The 21,826-nt window shown below is 45.0% G+C and overlaps 1 protein-coding gene across 1 annotated transcript in view; it reads left to right on the forward strand.

Annotated features, from left to right (window-relative positions):
• EML5 (EMAP like 5) overlaps positions 1 to 21,826 on the forward strand; it is a 1,456,757-nt gene that overhangs the window by 1,340,596 nt on the left and 94,335 nt on the right. Inside the window, exon 38 of the mRNA XM_085626574.1 lies at positions 12,368 to 12,530. Coding sequence (XP_085482700.1) covers positions 12,368 to 12,530 — 163 coding nt within the window. The remainder of the gene's footprint in view (positions 1 to 12,367; positions 12,531 to 21,826) is intronic.

Raw genomic sequence — 21,826 nt, forward strand, 5'->3', positions numbered from 1 at the left:
GGCCGCGTGAGCTTAGAGCTCCCGAGACCCTCGCGCCCTCCGTCGACTATCCTGTCTCTAATCCTGTCTGCATGCATGGCATCGTGTAGATGATTGGTCAGGGAGGCGATTGATGCTACCCGCGGTCGGATCGTCCACCGGGAACCGGACTTACACCTGGCGGAAGATTGCGGCCTATCTCCCGGGGAAGCCAGGGGCTAGAGTTGGCTGGATGCCCGACTCCTAGTTGAACAACAACGGCCAGGCGAGGTGTGAACTGTCGGACGGAGGTCCCCGCATTTTCACTTTCGATTTCGCTCCCTTTGTCAGCCCTGCTACTGGAGAGCTCTGGATGATTTATTACCCCGGGGACGCTCTGCAGGCTACTCTGGCGGTCCACGGTAGAACTGATCACTCCTTATTCCTCTCCTTGAGAGGGACCCGTCTTAACTGAACCGACCTGCTTGGAGTCAACCATGTCGGGCAAAGCAGAAGGGGATCGGCAGAAGCCTAAGTCTACCAGGCGGGGAACCTATACCCAAGTCAACAGCATGGACCGATATGCTCTGCAAAAGGGATCACCGAGTGGATCGAGCCAGGTGCCGGATGCCCAGAAGGAGGACTCGCCTGTGGCCCCGGAGCTCTCCCTGCAGGATGTCATGGGCGCGCTCGAAGGGATGCAGACTTCGATTGGGAGGCAGTTTGAGGCCCTGGCGCATAAGGTGGATGCCATTTTGGTGGATGTCAACCTGATCCGTGCGGACTTGGGCAAAACGAATGAACGGGTTAAGAACTTGGACCTCAAGACCACGGGCCTCACTGATGATGTTACGGAACTGCAGACCGAGGTTCGTAAGCTGAGGTCCGAGAGTGATCTCGTCGCCCGCCGGCTGGAGGACTTTGAGAGCCGGGCCAGGCGCAACAATGTGCGCGTTATCGGGGTCCCGGAGTCCTCGGATGAGGCTTCGGTTGACCTGCTTGTTGAAGACTTGGTCCTCAACCATCTGAAGCCCAAGGGCCTTGGGAAGTTCTTTGCGGTGGAAAGGGCCCATAGAGTGCCGGGCGGGAGGCCTAAGGCGGGTGCCCCGCCGAGGCCGATCGTGGCCCGGCTCTTTCACTTTCGAGATCGGGACGCTATTCTGCAAGCATCGAGGGTGACGGGCCCGGTCCCCTTCCAGAACGCGTCGGTGAATTTCTATCCGGACTTCACCCAGCAGGTGCAGAGGCAGAGACAGGGCTTCCTGGGGGTGAAGCGGCGGCTCCGGGAAAGAGACCTGAAGTATGCCATGCTCTTCCCTGCCAGACTGCGGGTGGTGCACGACGATCGGACATTCTTTTTTGACTCTCCTGTTATGGCCGACGAATGGCTGGACGCTTTGCCCCGGCGACGGACGGGGGACGACACAGCCGAGGATGGAGACAGTGGCCGGGATGGGCAGGGCTGACATCTCGGAGCCGGTCTGACTTGATTTGACTATACTTGAAGACTTGCATAGAGTGCAGTAACTGTGGAGGGTTGCGGGAGGACGAGGGTTGCTCTTTTCCTCCCTTAGGGTACTTTTTGTAGACTTTTTGTTTTTGTAGGGCGACAGGCACACTGCAAGTTGGGGGGGCTTAGTAAGCTGCAGCAGGGGTGCAGGGTGTGGGGAGTTTTAGGGATTTTGGGGTTGTTGTTGAGGGGTTTATTTCTGCAAGGCATGATGCTTATATCCAGGGCTGTTCCATGGTGGCTCCTCGGGTGTGGGGTGGGCCTCTTTCCGTTTGAGGATGGGGGGTAGGGGCTTAAGTGTTATAAGCTGGAATGTTAATGGGTTGGGGGATCGCATTAAGCGGGGGATTGTTTTGCAATTTTTGAAACGATCAATGCCGGATGTTGCCCTGCTGCAGGAGACGCATCTAATAGGAAATACGTGCTATGCCCTGAATAGGAAGGGGTATAAATTCATTGCACATTCAGGATTCTCATCTGGGTCCAGGGGTGTGGGCATCCTAGTTAGAGCTTCGTTGCCATTTGAGGTGGACTCCACCATTGTTGATGATAGGGGGAGGTTTGTGGCGGTGGCGGGGCGGTGGGAAGGACGGGCTGTGGTTTTAGTTTCGGTTTATGTCCCGCCGGCCCTGCAGGCCTCCACTTTTGCAGATCTGGGTAGGGCCCTGCTGGATCTCCCGGGGGGAATGCTTGTGGTGGGAGAGGATTTCAACGCTGTTTGCTCCGGCCTGCTGGATAGACACCCGCCCAGAGATACAGGGGGGGCTCAGAAATGGCTTCCAGACTTCCTAGACACGCTTGGTCTGATAGACTGCTGGCGGCTCCGGCACCCCACACAGAGCCAGTCCACGATCCACTCCGGGGCACATGGTAGCCTCTCCAGGATTGATTACCTGCTCACTGGCCGCGCATGCCTCGTTGGTATCCGAGGTGAGGCACATGGCGCGCGGTATATCTGACCACTCGCCAGTGTGGATCCGGCTGGATCTAGGTCGGGAGGGAGGAGGAAGGGTGGCCCCTATCAACCCTTGGTATTTCCGAGACCCCAAGATGCGCAGCGCCCTGGTAAAGAAGGTAGAAAATTTTTTCAAGGACAATCAGGGAACCGTTGACTCGGCAGTGTCGCTGTGGGAAGCTTTTAAGACCGTGCTTCGGGGGGAGGCCCTCTCCCTAGTAGTGGCTGCCAAGAGGCGTAGAGATGGTGAGATTCTGCAGGTGGAGGAGGAGATCGCGGCTCTGGAGGGAGCGATGGAGGAGGAGGTTACAGAGTCCTCACTGCATGAGCTTTGTTTGAAGCAAACTGAGTATAAAGACCTCGTGACGAACGCCGCTAAGACCCTCAGTAGGGAACAGCAGGGCCGACTGTATGATGTTGGTGATAAGGCAGGGAAACTCCTGGCGTGGCTGGACAAAAAAGAACGGGTCAATAGAGTGGTGCCAGAGTTGACGGGAGAGAGGGGAGAGGCGATTGTGGAACCTGAGGGGATTGTAAAGAGCTTCTCGGACTATTTCTGTAAGGTTTATGCCTCTGCGTCGGATAGGCCAACCGAGGACTCGTGTGACCTCCTCCGTGATATCGAGTTGCCCTGCCTCTCTGCTATAGATAGGGATGATCTAGATGGTGACATAACGGTCGACGAGGTGGCGGGGGCTATCCGCGCGTTAAACTCGGGTAAGGCTTCGGGACCAAACGGCTTGCCGATCGACCTGTACAAGCTGTTCCCGGATAGGGTCGCCCCTCACCTGCACGCCATGTTTTTGGAGGCGCGGGGGGGTGGGGCCCTCCCGTTGGATCAGCGACTGGCGTCGATTGTGGTCATACACAAAGAGGGTAAACCCCGCGATAAGTGCGCCTCATATCGGCCTATTTCACTTCTTAACGCGGAGCCGAAAATTCTGGCTAAACTCCTGGCGACCCGTTTGATTAGGGTACTTGGCGACTTAGTCCACCCGGATCAATCCGGCTTCATCCCGCACCGAAACACAGCACTGAATCTTAGGCGTCTTCATGGCGTAATCGCCAGGGCGGGCACGTTGCGTGAACCGGCTATTGTGGCGTCTCTTGATGCCACGATGGCCTTTGACACGGTGGAGTGGGCATACTTGTGGGCCGTGCTGGCCAAGTTCGGTTTTGGCAGCGGTTTTGTGAGCTGGGTGAGGTTGCTGTACGAGGGGCCGCTAGCTAGTGTTGTGGTGAATGGTCGGGCGTCGACTCCGTTTCAGCTTGGAAGGGGTACTCGGCAGGGCTGCCCCCTGTCGCCTCTGTTGTTCGCCCTCGCCCTTGAGCCGCTGGCTGCGTGGATACGTTGGCACCCGGATATACGGGGCCTTCGGTGGTCGCCTGAACACGAGGACCGTATTTCGCTCTATGCCGATGATATCCTGTTGTATCTTGCCTCACCCAAGAAGTCACTTATAGTGGTCTGTGACATACTCACATCTTTTGGTAGGAACTCGGGTCTCGTCATCAATTGGAGCAAATCGTACTTGTATGTTCTTAGTGGCGAGGTTCCACCGATCCCTGGAACATGTTCGATACAGATCGCCCATCAGGGTTTCGTGTACTTGGGGATCTTTATCTCCATGGACTCGGCTGTGCACTATGAGAAGAATCTGCTCCCCCCCCTGGCACGCCTGAGGCGCGATGTTGAAGGTTGGCGGAGGCTGCCGCTCTCCCTCGTTGGGCGTGCGGCCCTGTTCAAAATGATGTCTCTCCCCCGCTTTCTCTACGCCTTACAGAATACCTTGGATTGGGTGCCGGCCAAATACTTTCGGGAGGTCGAAGGCCTCCAACGGACGTTGCTGTGGGATGGGCGGCTGCGAATTGCTATTGCAAAGCTGACGCTTCCATGGTACGACGGGGGCATTGCGCTCCCAGATATCCGTCGGTACTATTGGGCCACACAGCTGAGCGCGATCAATCATGGGCTTTATGGCCCTGCTCTCAGCCCTGGGTATGCCATGGACAGGTGGTTGCTGCATGGTGGTAACTATTACAGGGCGTTGTACTCGCGATCCCTAGACTCGTCCCTCACGGGGCCCACCGCTGTGGCAGTGCGGGTGTGGAAGATGGCAACTGACTCGCTGGGCTGGAAGGATAAGCTCACCCTCGCTACCCCGTTGTTTGAATCGGAGAGATTGGGAAGGCTTTGGCATTCCAAAGGCTTTGATAAGTGGGACCTGATTGGCATCTCCAGGGTGGGTGATGTGCTGCATAAGGGGAAGGTGAAGTCCTTTGAGGAGTTGCAGACTGAGTATGAGCTGGGGCCCTCCGAGTATTTCAGATATATTCAGATGCGCCACGCCCTCCGATCAGTCCTCGTGGAGGGTGAGAAGGTGCCTGAGTCCTCTCCCTTGGAGGACCGGGTCCTTGATGGCCACATGCCCGAAAGCACCATCTCGCTCATATATAAGAAACTTATAAACGTCCGGGCGGACATGCTTCTGGGGCTGAGGGACCAGTGGACTAGGGATGGCCTCGAGTTAGATGATGAGGATTGGCAGTCAGCTGTTTCTTCCCCTAAGGAGGTCGCGATCCCGTCGCGCCTGAGGCTGGTGCAGCTTAAAATACTGCACCGAGTGTATGTGACGGGGCCAAGGCTGGTCCACATGGGGTTCTCGGAGGACGGCCTGTGCAGGAGGGGGTGTGGTATGGTGGGTACTTTCCTGCACATCATTTGGGAGTGTGGTGTCATTGTGGAATTCTGGAGGGGAGTCCATGCAGTAATGGGGGAGGTGACAGGCATTGCTCTGCAGCCGGAGGCGCGGTGCTGTCTCCTGAATATCTGGGGGCCCACTGACCTCGATGAGGCGCAGACCCAATGGGTGACACTGGGTAACATGGTCGCTAAGAGGGATATCGCGCGATTGTGGGGCTCCTCGGGGCCCCCCACACTGACTGCGTGGAAAGAGAACATGGACTGGAGCATGTTTAGGGAGAAGACAGTCTACTGCTCGAGAGGCCGCCCCCGGAAGTGGCACGCCATCTGGGGGCGGTGGAATCAATACAGGGGGGGAATATGTCTCGCCCCTGATCTGGAACCGCCCGAGGAACAGCTTTCCCCCTGACCTTCGTTCCAGCACAGACCGGTTTGTGAACTATTTGGGCCTCTGCTGTCCCCCCTCTTCCTCCTTACACTATCTTGTAACTGGTAGATGAGTGGGGTCCGGCCTCCCCTGGGGGCTCTCACCATGGTTTTTTAGTGTTCTTGCCTTGCTGGGGTTTGCTGTGCTTTTTGTGTTTGTTTAAAATTGAACCTTTGCACTTCTCTTGGTACTTTACTGGGGACGCATCACTGTTTCTAACCATCGATGCTGCTGAACCTCCGGGTTGTCGGCTGAATAGCTGTGTCCTGATTTTTAAATAAAGGTTTTTCAAAAAAAATAAAAAAAAAAAAAAAAAAAAAGTGGACTATTACAAAGCAACTCCTAAAATTAATTCCCAGGATCATAAGCCCGATATTTGTCTCAATGGACACGATATCCCAACATAATAAAATAAAGTTCCATTGATTAGATAAAATAAAAGTCTCCACTAGCCAATGCAGCATGTAATCATTTCTGTTATTTTGTGAGGAGCTTCATCTTCCTATTACTTAATCTCCAGGCATACAGCAAGTATCTGGACAAGGAGGAGACTAACCACTCTGAGGGATCACTTCTGAGGATTCGGATAATATCTTTTAACCGATTCGCTGAAAGAATGACATATTGGGATTAACCAGGTTCTTCTGATCTCAATATACTCAGGACAAAAAAAACAAGAAATGCTCTTCATTTTCATGAATGGCCAAACACGAGGGACAAGTGTGCGAGATATTAACGCCTGTCCATTTACTACAAATTCATTAACTGGCAAAATACTGTATCTGGATTTTAAAAACAGGGATTTCGCTAACGGAGATTCTATGATATTCAGAAACTTTTCTTGATGCATACAATCCTTAAAATCCAGAAACCTCCTAGTTAGCTCCTCGGTACTTGTTAATGTGGTCCTAATATCTCCTTTTTAGATTAACCAGATTTTTTTCAATACTTTACGGATTAATCCAGAGCTCGCTCATACCCAGTTTAAACATCCAGCTCTTTATATACTTTAACAACTGGATAGTTCCTTTGGTGTCTAATGTCATCACATCAAGCAATGAATGTCTCAAAGGAAGTGGAGAATTATTTGACCACACTCGTATCTAGAAGGCGAGGGACCTAAAGGCAATAATATGTGCTACATTTTTAAGCCCCAGATCCTGGTGCATGGGAGTCTGGGGGGCGTTTCGGGAAGTTCCAGGACTGATCACATGAAAACATTCTCCGTTTTTTCAATCACCCCTACATTGTTTTGACCCCATAGCTCTGTGCCATATGCTGCAGCTCCAACACCCTTGGCTTGATAAACTTTGATAAATGGGGAAACAGGCCTAAGCTTGACACTTTCAATTGCTTTATTAATGCATGACTCACATATTTAAGTGATAATTGGCTCTTTGCAACTTGAAGGGCCCAAGATAATGAGTTTGTCAACCTTATCCCCAGATAGTCAAAGTACTTCACCTGCTCTAATGGCAGATCACCTATTGTAACTGTGCCCCTGAATGACTTATGTGGATTGAAAGCCTGAATTTATTTTCATGACATTAATTTTCAACCCAAATTCCCTGCAAGATGCTAAAAAGCGGTCCAATAAATTTTGCAGCCCCCTCGGGCTCCTAGTGACGAGTAGGGTGTCCTCTGCAAAGAGCAGAGATGCCACTGCTTGACCAGATAACTTGGGCGAATCACCTCTGCAATAGGATGGTGTTTCGATTAAGCCATTAATATATAGGGTGAACAGAGTGGGCACCAGTACACACCCTTGTCACACTCCTCTGTTCACCCCTATCCAGTCAGGGAGTTCACCACTCTTCCCCTTCTAACTTGGGCATAGTTGTCCCTCTGGAGTCTAACAAGAATCTCTAATATGTATCCCGACACCCCTATTTTTGGGAATTTCCACAGTTTCCTGTGGGGGACTAAATCAAATGCGGCATGTAAGTTCACAAACACAACATATAAATGTTCCTTCTTGATGACCACGTATTTCCACAATATCAGTAAAAACCTGAACAGTTGGTCAACAGTGCTCGTATTTTCTCTGAAGCCTGTCTGTAGTGGTGATCATTTTTGTCCTTCCCTTATCCAGTCTTGAAGCCTCTCTAGCAAATGCTTACAAAATAGTTTCTGAGCCGTATCAATCAGGCTAATAGGCCTATAATTTGCTGAATTGCTTTTGTCCCCCATTTTGAACACTGGTATCACTTCTGCACCCAGCCAAGAATCTGGGATTTCTGCACCCCATAAAATCGTGTTAAAACTGTGGTTGAGGATCACACTCCAGACCTCAGGTTTGGAGATAGAATTCTCCTGGGATTTTATCTAAGCCAGCAGCTTTGCCCTTCTTTACATTAACAAGTGCCATCTTGGTTTCTTCCAAAGTGAAATTGGGCAAGTCTACATCCCTTGCTCTATCAGGAAGGACCTCTAATGATAGATCGCTTCTCCCTGGGCTCGTATTGTTCTCCGCTGCATATAACAAATTAAAATGGTTTACCCAGAATTGAGACTGTATATAGTAGTCCCTCTCTGCAGTTTGTTCTTTGGCTCCTTTAGCTAGTATGTGTCAGAATGGTCTACTATCTTTAGTTAGTGCTGAAGTATACAAATCTCTCCAGTATCCCTCATTAGATCTTTTTTTGCCTCATTTTGGACCAGATTATAATTTTTCCTTTTTGCGGCAACCATATTCCTAGAGCCAGTTTTAATAGCTGCCATCAGTTATGGCCTGGCTACCTTACAGTTATCATACCACCCATTGTTATTGGAGCTATATAGCTTGGGTTTACCCATCTTAAAACCAACTTTTTAATCTGTGCCGTTAGACTGGTTAATATGTCCAATGTAGGTTGAGCTTCCATGGAACATTTGCTTAGATCCACCAGTGAGTCTGCAACAATATTATATATTTGCGCAAGAATTTCATCCCTCTTTTCAATCATGGTCACTTGACCTTCTTTTTATCACTGCTCACAACAATTGGATTTATCGAAAGTTCTACCTGACGAGGCTTGAGGAGGGTGAGCATATGCAACAATTCTAATGATAGGGCGTTATGATCACTGTCAAGTTTCTCAATGACCCACATATCTAAAAATTTGCACCACAGAAGTACATCCAGCAGGATGTAATCAATCTGTGTTTTACAGTTGGCTCTTTTAAATGTATGTCTTGACTCCTTATCAGAAAGAGAACCGCCATTACAGGCCCTTAGACTGTACTTAAAAGTGAGAGAAGCTACTTGGAATTCTACCCTCACATTTATGACTGGTCTATTTTGTCTTAAGCTCGGGATACCCCTCACAGCATCCTCCTCATCTGTGACATTCAAGGTTGTTTCTAGGGGCTCAAAAGTAGTATTTATATCCCCAGCAAGCACTAGGTTATTCAGAGCCCTGTCTCTTCCTAGAAACGTGTCTAGTTCTAGTATGGTAGGTGAGTCTGGTGCTGTGAAGGGAATTTATTTTAAACATTAACAAAGAGCATCCAAGCCTTGGTAGTGGTGCTTTTGAGGACCGGGAATAGGAAATTAGTGGATTTTGTATCAAGCCTTTTAACGGTACAATGTAGATGGGTCTTAATCCAGATGATAAGGTCCCCAGCCGGGCTGCCCTTAGGTGATGGTACCGCTTCTACACTGTAACTAGTAAAGCCCAAGCCCATGTATGCTTGGACTGTAGCGTATGTCTCCTGAAAGAGACATATTATAGGTGTCAACAAACTTCCCCCACTCCTCACAATTGATTTCAGACTTAAGGCTGGCTACATTCCAGGATAATATCCTTAGGTTTCTAATAAACTTTGGGTTTACAAGTGATTGCCTTCCCGCATCTCCAGGCCCATCAATCATGATGGGTTGCACTAAATCCTTAGGTATTCTGGTATTGGAGCCTTTCTACATCAAGGTACACTTGACACATCTGGACAGCAACCCCTATACCCATCATATACTCCAGCCACGGCATCTATTAACTACAAACCCTCCTGAAACTTAATTGCATGCCTTGACCCCTAACCGTCTAGCCCTGGGCTGGATTACAGCACTGACACTGCACTAATTTGCAAGGAAGTGCTTGTGCATAAAGCTCATCCCTTATGTGCAGAGAACAGGATACCAAGTAAGATACTTTATCTCAACCCTCTTCCCCATCAACCCTGTTGTCCCAAATGCTTTTCCTCGGTTTCTCTTCCTTTTTCGCATTTACATCTAACCATTAATTAACATTTTCAGAGGCCTATATCTCTCCTGGTGCTCCTATATCACTGTTATCCAAAACTGTCCATCTTATACTGGACCTCTGAATAACACTGAGGATGCGTCCAAGTGATGGAAGATGTAGAGCGACTTCAGCCCCCAATATTTAAGTTAATCTTTTAGGTCTCAAACCAAAAACTGGTTTCCCTCAGTACCAACATTCTTTACTTACCCCTCCAAGTTTTCCAAAACTGATAATCATCCAAGGGCTATCCTAAACTGTTGAACCCCCGGGGAATACTCTACGGCCCTCAGACTGAATTTTTTGTGGCATGGTTTGGTTATGGTGGGTGGGTTCTGGATGGGATTGGGAGTTGGGGGGATGTTGGGTGGGCACCGCTCCCCGTGGGTAAAGTATCTTGAAGGATGGTTACGTAGTACATAGCAATGTGCATGGTTGGTGGCCTTTCAGGCCGACCTGATACATTTTATGAATGTATTGATAAATATACTACACTATTTACAGGTTGGCGCAAGACGCCTGCGATGTCTCCTCTGCCCTATATGTACTTAATGTGATTAATGCAGTTTGTAACTCATTGCTCCTTCTAATAAAAAATCTTAATAAAGTTTGTTTAAAAAAAAAATAAAAGATCCTAAACTGTTGAACAAGCATGAATTCACAAGTTAATAGCACAAGAACAAAAATGTGAATTTAACTATTAATTCAAAAAATGGTTTCTTTTCCTTACTGGCTTAATTTGTCTTAGGTGGTAGTAGGTTCCCTTATAAATTCCAAAGTTCATTATAGAATGTCCTTTACTTGATCCTTCCTTCCATAGTAAGCTTATCACTTATCTGCCTTTTAGTGAGCCAAAATGCAGCTGACCAAGTAGCTACAAACCTGAACAATAAAGATTGAAGTTAAAAAAAAGATATTCTACAGACTTAGCTCATACTCCAGTCTCACACATCTTAAGATGCCTTGGGTGCTTGCAGTAGGAAAGATTTCAAAGTGTTAGGTAAAAAATCAGTCTAACAAACCAACTTCTTCTAAAGATTCTTCAGACTCCACCTTCTGGTTTCCTCTCCATCGCTTCCACCAGATGGACAAGTCATGGGTGCATGGCTCCACAGTGGTGGGGCAAGAACTCATGAATCTGCTTTCAATAGAGATTAGATTGCTTCCTTCTGGCATTAAAATAAACAAAGGCCCCCTGTTGCAAAATCTGTAAATTAATTACACAGATGTCAACAAAGACTTATTCTGAGCTTCACCGTGGGCCGGTTCTAACAATACATGAGTTACTTGGTCCTCACAAGGACCATCAACTGCTAATTGTCTTGGATCTTAGGGTAAAATCCCTAATGGAGGGCTACTGAAGGAGTACCTTATCATGGAAATGTGCTGTCGAAATCAAACATTACTATTGATGGTTTCCCTCATTTACCATACAATTGTCAGGTTTCTGTCAACTGTTAAATAATGTAAGTAAGCATAGTTATAGAATGACTTGTTCTACCATGATCCTAAATCTCAACCGTACCAAACCTGAAGTAGCGCATTAAAATGCAACACAGACATGTGAGATGGCAATAACAAAACACCAAAATATTCTAATTTCGGCAGATGCGGAAATGGCAATTTGCGTTATAACAATTATTACAAGATATAAGAAAGGCAAAAAGCAAAAAAAGGAGTGAAGACACACCTGGTACTTAGTTATTTTTGTAACAAAATGTAAGAGAGCCACAAAATACCAATGATATTCTGTGTGAAAATAGGGCAGTAACTTTTTCGACCCAGTCCGTTCCCTGTGATTAGGTATGTCATTGGATTGCAATCACTTAAGTATATGCAACACATTTTGTAACACAAGCAACATTTTTGTTATTGGTGGAGCATTTGTTTCAGTTAAACTGGCTGTATCCGTACTTTCTAACCATATGATTGCCGATCTGCTATCTCACCAAGAGAAGTAGAACACTTAGTTGACCCTTGTTTGTTTTTATTTGCCTTAATAGAAAATGAAGTACCTACATTAAAAAAACTAAAATCTTCAGGAATGTCTGCAACCTGTTAACCTCCAAGTGCATGTTGTGAAGCTGTGGGGAGCAGACAATGCCTTTTAAAACATACACGTATTGCTGTCTCATTGTCACTGTGTTGCTGAGTTTGAACGTCATATAATGACACAGATGAGCAAAGTTACAGGATTGCGCTACGTGGGCTCGACCTTTAAACCACTTCTCTGAATTGTCATCACAAGAACTACTTCAATATGGTGGCAACAAGCAGAGATACGGAACCTTCCTAAAGCTAAACTACCACATTTACAAGGCCATGGTCTCACCAAAATTCCAAGAAAGATCGCATTTTGGGTGCCGTGGGGTTGGATGGGTTACCGCAATGAAAGAAAATAATAAAAATATTTCACAAAAAGTCATCTCTATACCCATAATCCTTAAGACGCTGTTTCCCTTACTTTTTCTAAAAACACCACTGTACCTCTTTTTCATTACAAGATTTTTCAAAGAATCACCTTGACGGTTGACAATGATTTAGAATCTGACTGTATACTTTAACGAATGCCTTTGACTGTCTTTCTCTTTAGATTCAGTCCGAGCTCCCAGTACTTGGCAGTGGGATCCAGTGAGAATGCAGTGGATTTCTATGATTTGACACTGGGCCCTTCACTAAACCGAATCAGCTACTGTAAAGATATCCCAAGCTTTGTCCTCCAGATTGACTTCTCTGCAGACAGCTCCTATCTGCAGGTACAGTAACTGGTGATGACATTGACATATCCACCATAGAAGCACATGGTAGTCAGTTCTCCACTCCACAAAAGTATTGTATTGCGACATTTATATAATGCTTACAATCTTTATGGGAGCGCTGAAGCACTTGCCTACATGGGTAGTACACTACACCATGTAGGAAGAGTGGTTGGAAGGATGTTGTCTTTGTTTTGATACTTTGTGGTAAGTGCTTCCACATGTTGTGCTTGAGGCCCAGCAAGGTGCTATTATCATTTTATGGTGCGCAGCTCTTAGCAGTGTATTGGATGAAGAAGTGTGAGAGAAAGGAGCACAATTTATGGATTTATTAAACTGTCAGATTTGAGCATCTCTGCAGATTTCTTTTTTGGTATTTCTTTTGTTCATAGTCCACTTAGCTGTTTACTGCACTGGGTTGTCTATTCTGAGATATTTTGTTTAAAGTTTATGGCCCTGAGTAGGTATAGGTTTGAGGGAGAAGTGGTGGAGATATCTACTGGGATGGACTTTCTTAATGTCATCCCAAATCTAAATGTCATTTTGAGATGCCAAGAAATGGTCATACTATGTAGCTAGTCTAGACTTGAAGTGGTGGACTAAATTAGAGTCCTCCGTTGACCAGCAGTATGTGGCAGATCTATTCAGTTATTCCACATCTGTTCAAATAGTAATGGGTTGGTGTGTTGATGTGGACTAATCCACTACTGGGTAATGGATATGACCCTTAGCAGTTTTGTTTTATGTGAGTGTAAGAGAGTTAAGTAGCAAAGGGAATTTTTTGGCAGCTTGTATTAACTATTTGAAAGGTGAATATTGCATCAAAGTACTTCTATGTTGCGTGCACACAGGATTGGGGAACTGCCTGTATCCCCGAAGTAACTAAACAAATGTTCAGGACCACATTGTGCCTGAAAACCTATGTACACTGCTCTGTGTATTTAACAGTGTCGTAAATGTCATTACTTATTCACCAATGTTAAACCATGCGGTATACAGTGTTTAAATGAAAAGTTTACAAACAACCAATTTGTTTTTTCAATGGTTCATGTATTCAACTCAAATTTCACAGTACATCAAAATAAAGATTTATATTGTTTGTCATATAATTTTTTACAGCATCAATCAAACATTATTTCATTATTTATATGGAATTGACGAAATCTTCATCTGTGTATTCCACTTTGCAAGTTGCCTTTGCCCGATACATTTCGGAACATAAAGTCCCTTCTTCAGGGGCCACTGTATTTGAATGAACGTAAAAGACAGCATTACAAAATTGAAGCATCACCAAATCTTTTATAATTTAAACATGTGGGAATGAGCACAACTACCTATGTCACCTTGCAATTCACCACGTCGAACGAGTGAAATTAATGTGTTTGTAACTCGCAAGCTCATTCACTAAGTAACATCACCACTTGTGGCACCTTCATGCGAAAACCGATATCATAATTATTCTGTGTCACGTCAACAAATATAATCTGCCATACTTACACACCATACAGACAACCTTCCCTACAAAATAGTATATCTCGTCAGTAATCGGGTTACCAGCAGTTAACTTCAATGTACAACCATATCGCGCACTCATACTATTGACCGTGTGAAAAAACAGACCCAACCGATTTTCCAAAATGATTCTGTCCTCTCCAACACAACATCGGAAAGTACTGCAAAATGAACCAGCCAATTAGCAACACTATTAGTCACCAACCCAACAGTCTCATACGCTGTTTGCCAAAATCACCAACCTGCTTTCAGTTATTCGGTGGTTGTCAAACTACTACATGCATAGGCTCCTTCAACAAGGACGAGTGTTACTCAAACCTTCGTGTAACTGAACATTTGGAGTCTTGCAACTAAGAACACTAAAAACGGACTGCTCGACAACAGAAAAAACATTAACTAATACTGCTGGGTGGCCATCTTATATCTACTGCTTGCCCAAGAGATCTCAATGTGTTTGGGAAACCGAACTCCGTATTTACAATCTTATACGTGATCCTATAAGTTCATACTGAGACAAATGTAGTAACTAATGCGCCATAACCGGAATGATCCAAATTCATATCAAGTTCAAACCCCGAATGTCACCAACATTCAACGGCGGCCATATTGGGTTACTCGTAGCAAGTGGCATCACAACTGTGGATTATGCAATGTCTTTATTTTTAAGTTCCGCAATACATCATTTTTAACCTGTATCCCGGTGCAGTGTCATTAAACCAGAAAATATGTACTGGATGCAGTTATCAAATATGCATAAATATCACTACAAATGCAATGATGTTAACATTCAGGAACATATGTATGGAAGACAATACACACATCTTTCCATGATATGCTATTAGATGGGGAATATGTGCAGATGATATGTAAATTCAAAAATGGCCTCAATTTAGTGTGTTCGTATTATATAAAGGACATGCCAAATCTTCTATAAAAACAGCTCATTTCCATCTCGTCGTTTAGACCGAATGGCATCATGGTGTTAATTTTTTTTATCCAAAATGTCTCTTGTTGTAGTAGAATTTTGTTAGGATCTGATGAAACCTTGGGTATAACAATTTCAAGGACCAAGAACCGTAGCTGTGTGATGTTATGACGCTGATCTGTCCAATGTACTGCTAAATTACGGTTCATATTTCTTTTCGGATAGTACTCTTGTGCTTGGATATACGTGTCTTCACTTTAAAACAGAACTAATTTCCTTCCAAATACTACAGTACTACTAAGCCAGCCCAGCCCTGTACTTATGAAGGTAAATGGTTGTAGAGTAATGGGGTTATACATTTATAAAGCACACTGCAAGATTGTATCACTACTAGTTAATTGGGGTACTGTTTATCCATTCAGAGCATTAGCTTTTATTACAATAAACAATACTTAAAGACCATGGCTGTTGTAGGATAAAACGTATGGGTACAAAGACTCCTAAACTTTTATACAGTACTTTTGCCTTTTCTGTTTACATCCATGTTTGAGAGCTCAAATAGAGGTTTCAAACCTCTTCATCAGAAAAATGCCTTGTAAAAATAGTTTGTCATTATCTACAGATAAAGTTATAAACGTGGTGTGGACATTATGATATTTATTCATTTAACTGTATTGATAAAGCCATATACACTTGGTATGTACATTTATGCTCAGATTTACTAATGCTTTGCATCGGTGTTAGTGCGGCAGCAGGAATTTACTTTCCAGTGCAAAAGGTGTAGCCTTTTCATAGCGCCAAATCCATTTTGCGCAACTTTGCGTCAAGGGAGCAATTCTAGGGGAGGATCACCACCAACACCCATGGCTTTTCATGAAAAGCCCAAGCTAGTAAGGTAGCTTGACTGGACTTACTATCAAATACTAATGCCTGATAGGAATGGGTGCAAACAAGTTGGAATGCTTTGATTTCCTCCAGACAGTGACTCTTTGCATGTTTGCTGCACAGGACAGCATTGTGGAAATGTGCCTAAAAATAGGCACACTGGTGCAGGGTCACCCTCTTGTCCACGGGTCCAAAAACCAAAAAATAGAGATCGGCACTGGAGTTGGAATAAATAACAAGTTTATTAATCACTCATGAGTGAGACCACGTCCACACAGCACTCTCAAGTGCTGCAGGAAGTAGTACCCTGCAATGTAAGCATGTGAACAGAAATGGGACGAACAAGTTTTAGAAAAAACAAACAAATCAGGGCAGATGAATAACTACATGGTCAGCGAAGTTGGAGGGGGAGCAGAAATGCTTATGGCAGCAGTAAATGGTCGACAGTCAACATCTGAGACCAGGTGCACTGGCAGCTACAAACCCTCAGCATGTACATTGCTTTAGCTGAGTCAGGAAGTCAACTAACAAGCAGAGTGAAAAGACAAGCAGCAGAGGACGGAAGAATTATGAAGGAAACGAAATGAACACCACAGCCAAAATGGCTGTCGCTTCTGCTAAGTAAAATATTACACATTTCCACAGACTAACGTTTTAGCATAAGCTAAGACACTTTTTTTATGCTTTAAAAGGGTTACAATAAACATCATGTATATCAATTAACATCATATAGCTGACTTTTCAATCTATTGCTAAACGGGCATTTTGGACATTCGTTTTAGATGGCAGACACGTAGTACAAGTGGAAATACAGAGGGAACAAAGCATTGGCCCGCATTGGATACATAAACAACAAGAGAAGAGAACTGCAATAATTATGAATAAGGCCGATAATACTTTTAGACCCCATACAGAAAATATGTTCCAGAACCATCCAGCCCAAGTCAATGTTTCTGAGTCTTGATGCATCTCAGTAGCTATTTTGTGTAGTTTGGAGATGACCGCATATACAGAAGGTGAATTGTCCGGTGTAAAGACAAAACAGCTGGATCTGATAATACAGCATGCTCCACCTCGATCAGCCAGAATAACATCTAGAACAAGTCTATTCTGCAAAGCAACCATGCAGATCGATGCGTGTTCTTCTGTCAAGTGCCCTTAGGCCGCAGTTGTCTGATTGATCGCTGCTTCCATTGTACGGGTGAGGCGACGGACAAGCTTACTGTTCTGTCCTGGGCCAACAAAGAAGAAGAATTCTCTGTTAAAGTCTATATTTTTCCCATGTGGTCTCTATCTGGTCGACAACAGAGACCTCGATTTCACGTTTTCCCCTACTACCAGCATGGTGATCGAACAATTGCAAATTTTGATGGTATGTTGGGGGAGCTAAAAAGACAGGTGGTAGAAGGAAGGCTACGTAACAGGTACCAGACCAGCCTAGAGGTAGGAAGTAGTATGCCTTAGTTCCACAAACAAAATAAGTGTGACCTGATGCAAGGAAGCTGCTTCGGCCTCTCGTAGACATCTGCAACACTGTAGAACAGTTACTGTGGCCCACTGGTACATCGCCTGTACTTTGTACACAAAGGGGTCCAGTGGTCATGGCAACAGAGATAACAAGGTGTCTATTTCCTTTAGCCGACCTAGAATTTAGATGCACATAGTTTGTTACTGCACTTCCTTTGCTATACTCTTCCATTTCTAAAGCAGTCCGTTTTGCTTGTGGGTCCCCATCTTCGTTGGTGCAACAGACTTTGTTCATTAGAGGCATATAAAAGTTTGAACCAAGCTGGGCATGAGCCACTGTGAGAGAATGGCAGCGGTGACAACGGGATTCCTTTTATGTTCTGATGAGGCGGAATCTTGCCAAAAACCCAACAGTTAGTAGCATTGCTTAGCTGGTGTGTCTGATGCAACATTTGAAGAAATGAATTGTTTCTCAGATTTTGCCGGTATCCCTGTTCATGTTGCGGCAAAACAAAATAATGGTGCTCTTTTGCAGCAAGTGATGTAACAGTAATGTTAGGTAAGGAGGCTCCAGGCATTACTTCCTTCACTACCCACATTACAGTAGCAATGATGGCAGCTGTCAAAGTCAGACTAAGGATGCAGATTGTACAGCCATTGCACGTTGTCGCAGCGATCTCCTCCTTCTTAGGCGAGTTCATTTTCATCGGCAAACAACAAAATAGATGATGCCCTAAGGTCCTGGGCAGGCGTTGGTTTCTTCACTAACGTTGAGACGAGTAGTCACTAATAGGATACCCCCCTTTGTAGTCAGTCTTTAACCACCCAGGACAATGGCTCAAACAGTCTCTTTCTGCGATGAAATGTCTTTCTTCCTGGATCGAAGCAGATATCTAGATGTACCAGGGATCGTGTGGTCCGGGAAGACTTCCTCAGGTCTTTCAGGTGACACAGCTCGTCCTTTCTTGGTGACCATAATGTCGCGATGATCTGTCAGCACAGCAGGTCTCATGAAGGAATAGCTTCCCGCACCTGCTGATTAATAGAAGACAAGCTGACAGTTAACTGGGACAAATAGTCACTCATCAACATGTCTGGGGTACCTAATACTGGTGCAGAACAAAGGACTTGGCGTAACTGTTGGAAGGCGCTCTGGCACTCAGCAGTCCATGGGAGGGACAACGGAGTGTCTTCAGTCTAAAGGGCCAACAAAGGTTTAATAATGTGCGAAAAACTGCCTACAAAAAGAAGTGAGGCCAATCAGTGCACGAACATCCTTCTGAGTGCGGGGTACAGGAGTGTCTAGAATGGTCTGAATGCGGTTTGGTGTAAGTGCACATCCCTCCTTAGACAGGAGGTGACCTAAATAGGTAACCTGCTGTCTACAATATTGCAATTTCTTTCACGAGAATTTGTGATTATGGGAGGCAAGAAATGATAACAATAACAGTGTTCCTTCTCCACACTAGGTAAGGACGCCAGAGCGGCATCCTCATTGATAAGACAGGATCTCTCAACCATTGGATAATGGTTATTTAAAATAACACGCACACCTTCTGGAGAACAAGGTTTTGTAGCACGAAAATATTTAAGCATATTGATACCCACTATGTTGTCCGGTGTAATAGGGGAAAGCAAAAATTGACATGCTACAGTGAATTTGTCAAGTCCGAATTCAAGCGGCTGTGAAAGCGGGCTAGGTGTAAGTGTCCCATCGAATCCTATCGATGTTATCATTGTGCCAGACAGGGGAGCCCTAGGAACCAATTTTTTAGACAGAGCACTACTGGTAGCCCCTGTATCAACTAGAAACCGACCAGTAGATCTCAAGACGTTTGCGTCAACATAAGGACCCATTTGATCTACTAGCACCTCAACCAGTTCCTTACCCCTTCCTAGGCATCCCTATGCATAATCAGAATCTGTAAGGGCATCAGCAGAATAATCAGACATTTGGTATTGATTTTGTCTATCAAAAGTATTAGAATAATTTGGTCCTTGTTCAACTGCGTCAAACCTGGGATGAGCTCCTGTACCTCTCTTGTTTCCTGAATTCCCTGGGCGTCCTCTCATACTACCCTTCCCCATTGGTACTGCTGACCTCACAAAAAAGGGCACTCAGAATGCCAATGCCCAGTCTCTTTACTATAAGCACACTGATCAGGGGACAAATTTGCTCAAGAGAGAGGTGTATACATTGCACGTCCGCCTCTTCCACCGCCCCTAAATGGTGGACCATATACTTAAGCCAACATAACTTTGTCTTTAATTCTTTAACCTTCTTATCCTCCCTGCCTGTCGCTTCCTGTTCCTGTCGTTCATAATATTGGGCCATAGTCAAAAGGGAAACTGGGGAAGACGTGGTCCAAGAACTCTCACTGGCATTTAAGCGACTAGCTATTTCTGGTAACATATTAGCGAAAAATGTGTCAACAAACAAATGCTTACCTGTATCATCGGCCAATGACTGACCACTAAAATCATGGAATGTCTCTTCAAATCTTGAAAAGAAATCAGAAACTAACTCATCTTTTTTCTATTTACAGGACGCTAACGTAGTCCAATCTATTTTCTTAGGGGATATGAGAGTCTCTAACTTAGTCACAATAGCTTTAGGAAGATCTAATGTCTCCTTCTGAGGTTTCTGCGCAGGCTCCCTTTCCGCATCCATTTGTTCTAAATGTTCCCAAGTACCATCATATGCTACATTATCATCAATTTTACGTATTGTTCTCCACATATCAGGGGGCAAAATAAGTCCAAAGAACATATCAATATCTGGCAAGGTCATTAGTGCAAGAGCTAATGGCTCCTTCCACCTACTCATAGAAGGCGGCGGGATTTTTCCGGGGGTTGACCAAGTCAGCCTTAAGAGCCATCACATCTGTTCTACTCCAAGGTGTATAAACCCAATTATATATAAAATACCCCTTTGCATCATCCAAAGTTTTATCATTTGTTCCCGCACCCTTAGGAGGAACATAGAGGGGTACAGCTTCACGCATAGGTTTTATAGCAACTGTACTACTAACGGGTGTAACCTCATCCACCAGAGCATCTACTTTCTGTGCTGGGGATTGAACTGTTTCTACACCTTTCTGTTTTCTAGATAATTCTTGCTCCTTTCGTAAACGCAATGTTGCGTCTCGTATTTTAACCACTCGTCTAATCATTTCAGATAAGGCCGGAAAAGGGAAAGTCCCATCTGTTAATCGTTTATAATCAGTATTTATATCCTTTGGCTCTAATTCTGGGGAAATTGGTCAATAATCCAATATTACCTCCCAAACAAAATTTTCTACAAAATACAATTGCTCTGTATTTTTCCATTGTTGAACCATAGTTACAATGAGCGATGCAGCGTGAGGCCGACGAGCCTCCTCCCTAGCAGCGGTTTTTAATTTATCTCTTTCTGCTTTAGTCAAAGTAGAGCGAGTCTGTCGCCCATCTTGTTTATCTTGTTCTTTGTCATCTGAAGACAAATGCTCGTCATCAGAAACCTCATCAGGGGCACTTGGAGTGGGAAATTTATACGGGGTGGAGAGCATTCTAATAGAATGCAATCATCCTTAGACATATCAAGTAGGTAATAGAGAGGGCGCCTAATAGGATACTGGCCATTTACCTCTGATCGACGTTCCCCATCATCTTTTTCTATTTTTTCCTTCTTTTCTTTATTTTTTATTTCTAGCGCTTTTTGATATATCGTTTTTCTGTTGTTTTTTTTCTGCTATAGTTTCTGCTCTCTTCGCTCTCTCTCTTACTTCTTTCTCCCACTTCTTTCTCCCACATACGCACACAATCCAACATATCCTGTCTTCTTTTTCTTTTAAATAAACACTGCTCTACAAATTGAACCTTTTTAGAATCGAATGACCCACTCACTGGCCATTGCAGATCGGATTTTTTCTTTGTGTATTTGTTTCACAGTGGACCGTACATTATGGAAGAAATACCATATTTGACATGCATGTCTGTATTCGGTGTCACTTCTGGGGGAGGCGGCTGACTTTGTTCCAAGCTTACTTTGGTACCACCAGAGCAGCAACACCACCTATGGAGTGTGCTGAGAACAGACATGTTTTACAAGTATTGTGTCAAATATTTCTACTCCAAACAAATATTCCAAAAGGAGAAAAATCTCCACATTACCTGCCTTCAAACTTTACAAAGATTGAATAACACATCCAAACAAAAAGCCAAGGCCAAACAAATCAAGAGTGCCGCTTCAGCGACCTTACCAAACAGAAGTCTCCAACTCCCACCTGCCGATCTCTGGTCGACCTAATGGTCACAACAGAATTACGCAAAAAAAAACCCCAGTCGATACCGGCCACCACCTGGAAGGTCAAATTGGGAAAACCGGAAAAGTTACGTCGGCCTGCAAAGACAAGGGTCTCCTCATGCCGTGCGCTTCCTCAGTGATATTTCGATCCTCCGTCGAGACCACTCCTTCGGACGGCCGCGTCTCCAATGGGGCCCCACTTTGGGCACCAACTGTGGAAAT

This window comes from Triturus cristatus, chromosome 9 (assembly GCF_964204655.1).
Source record: "Triturus cristatus chromosome 9, aTriCri1.1, whole genome shotgun sequence".
NCBI lineage: Eukaryota > Metazoa > Chordata > Amphibia > Caudata > Salamandridae > Triturus > Triturus cristatus.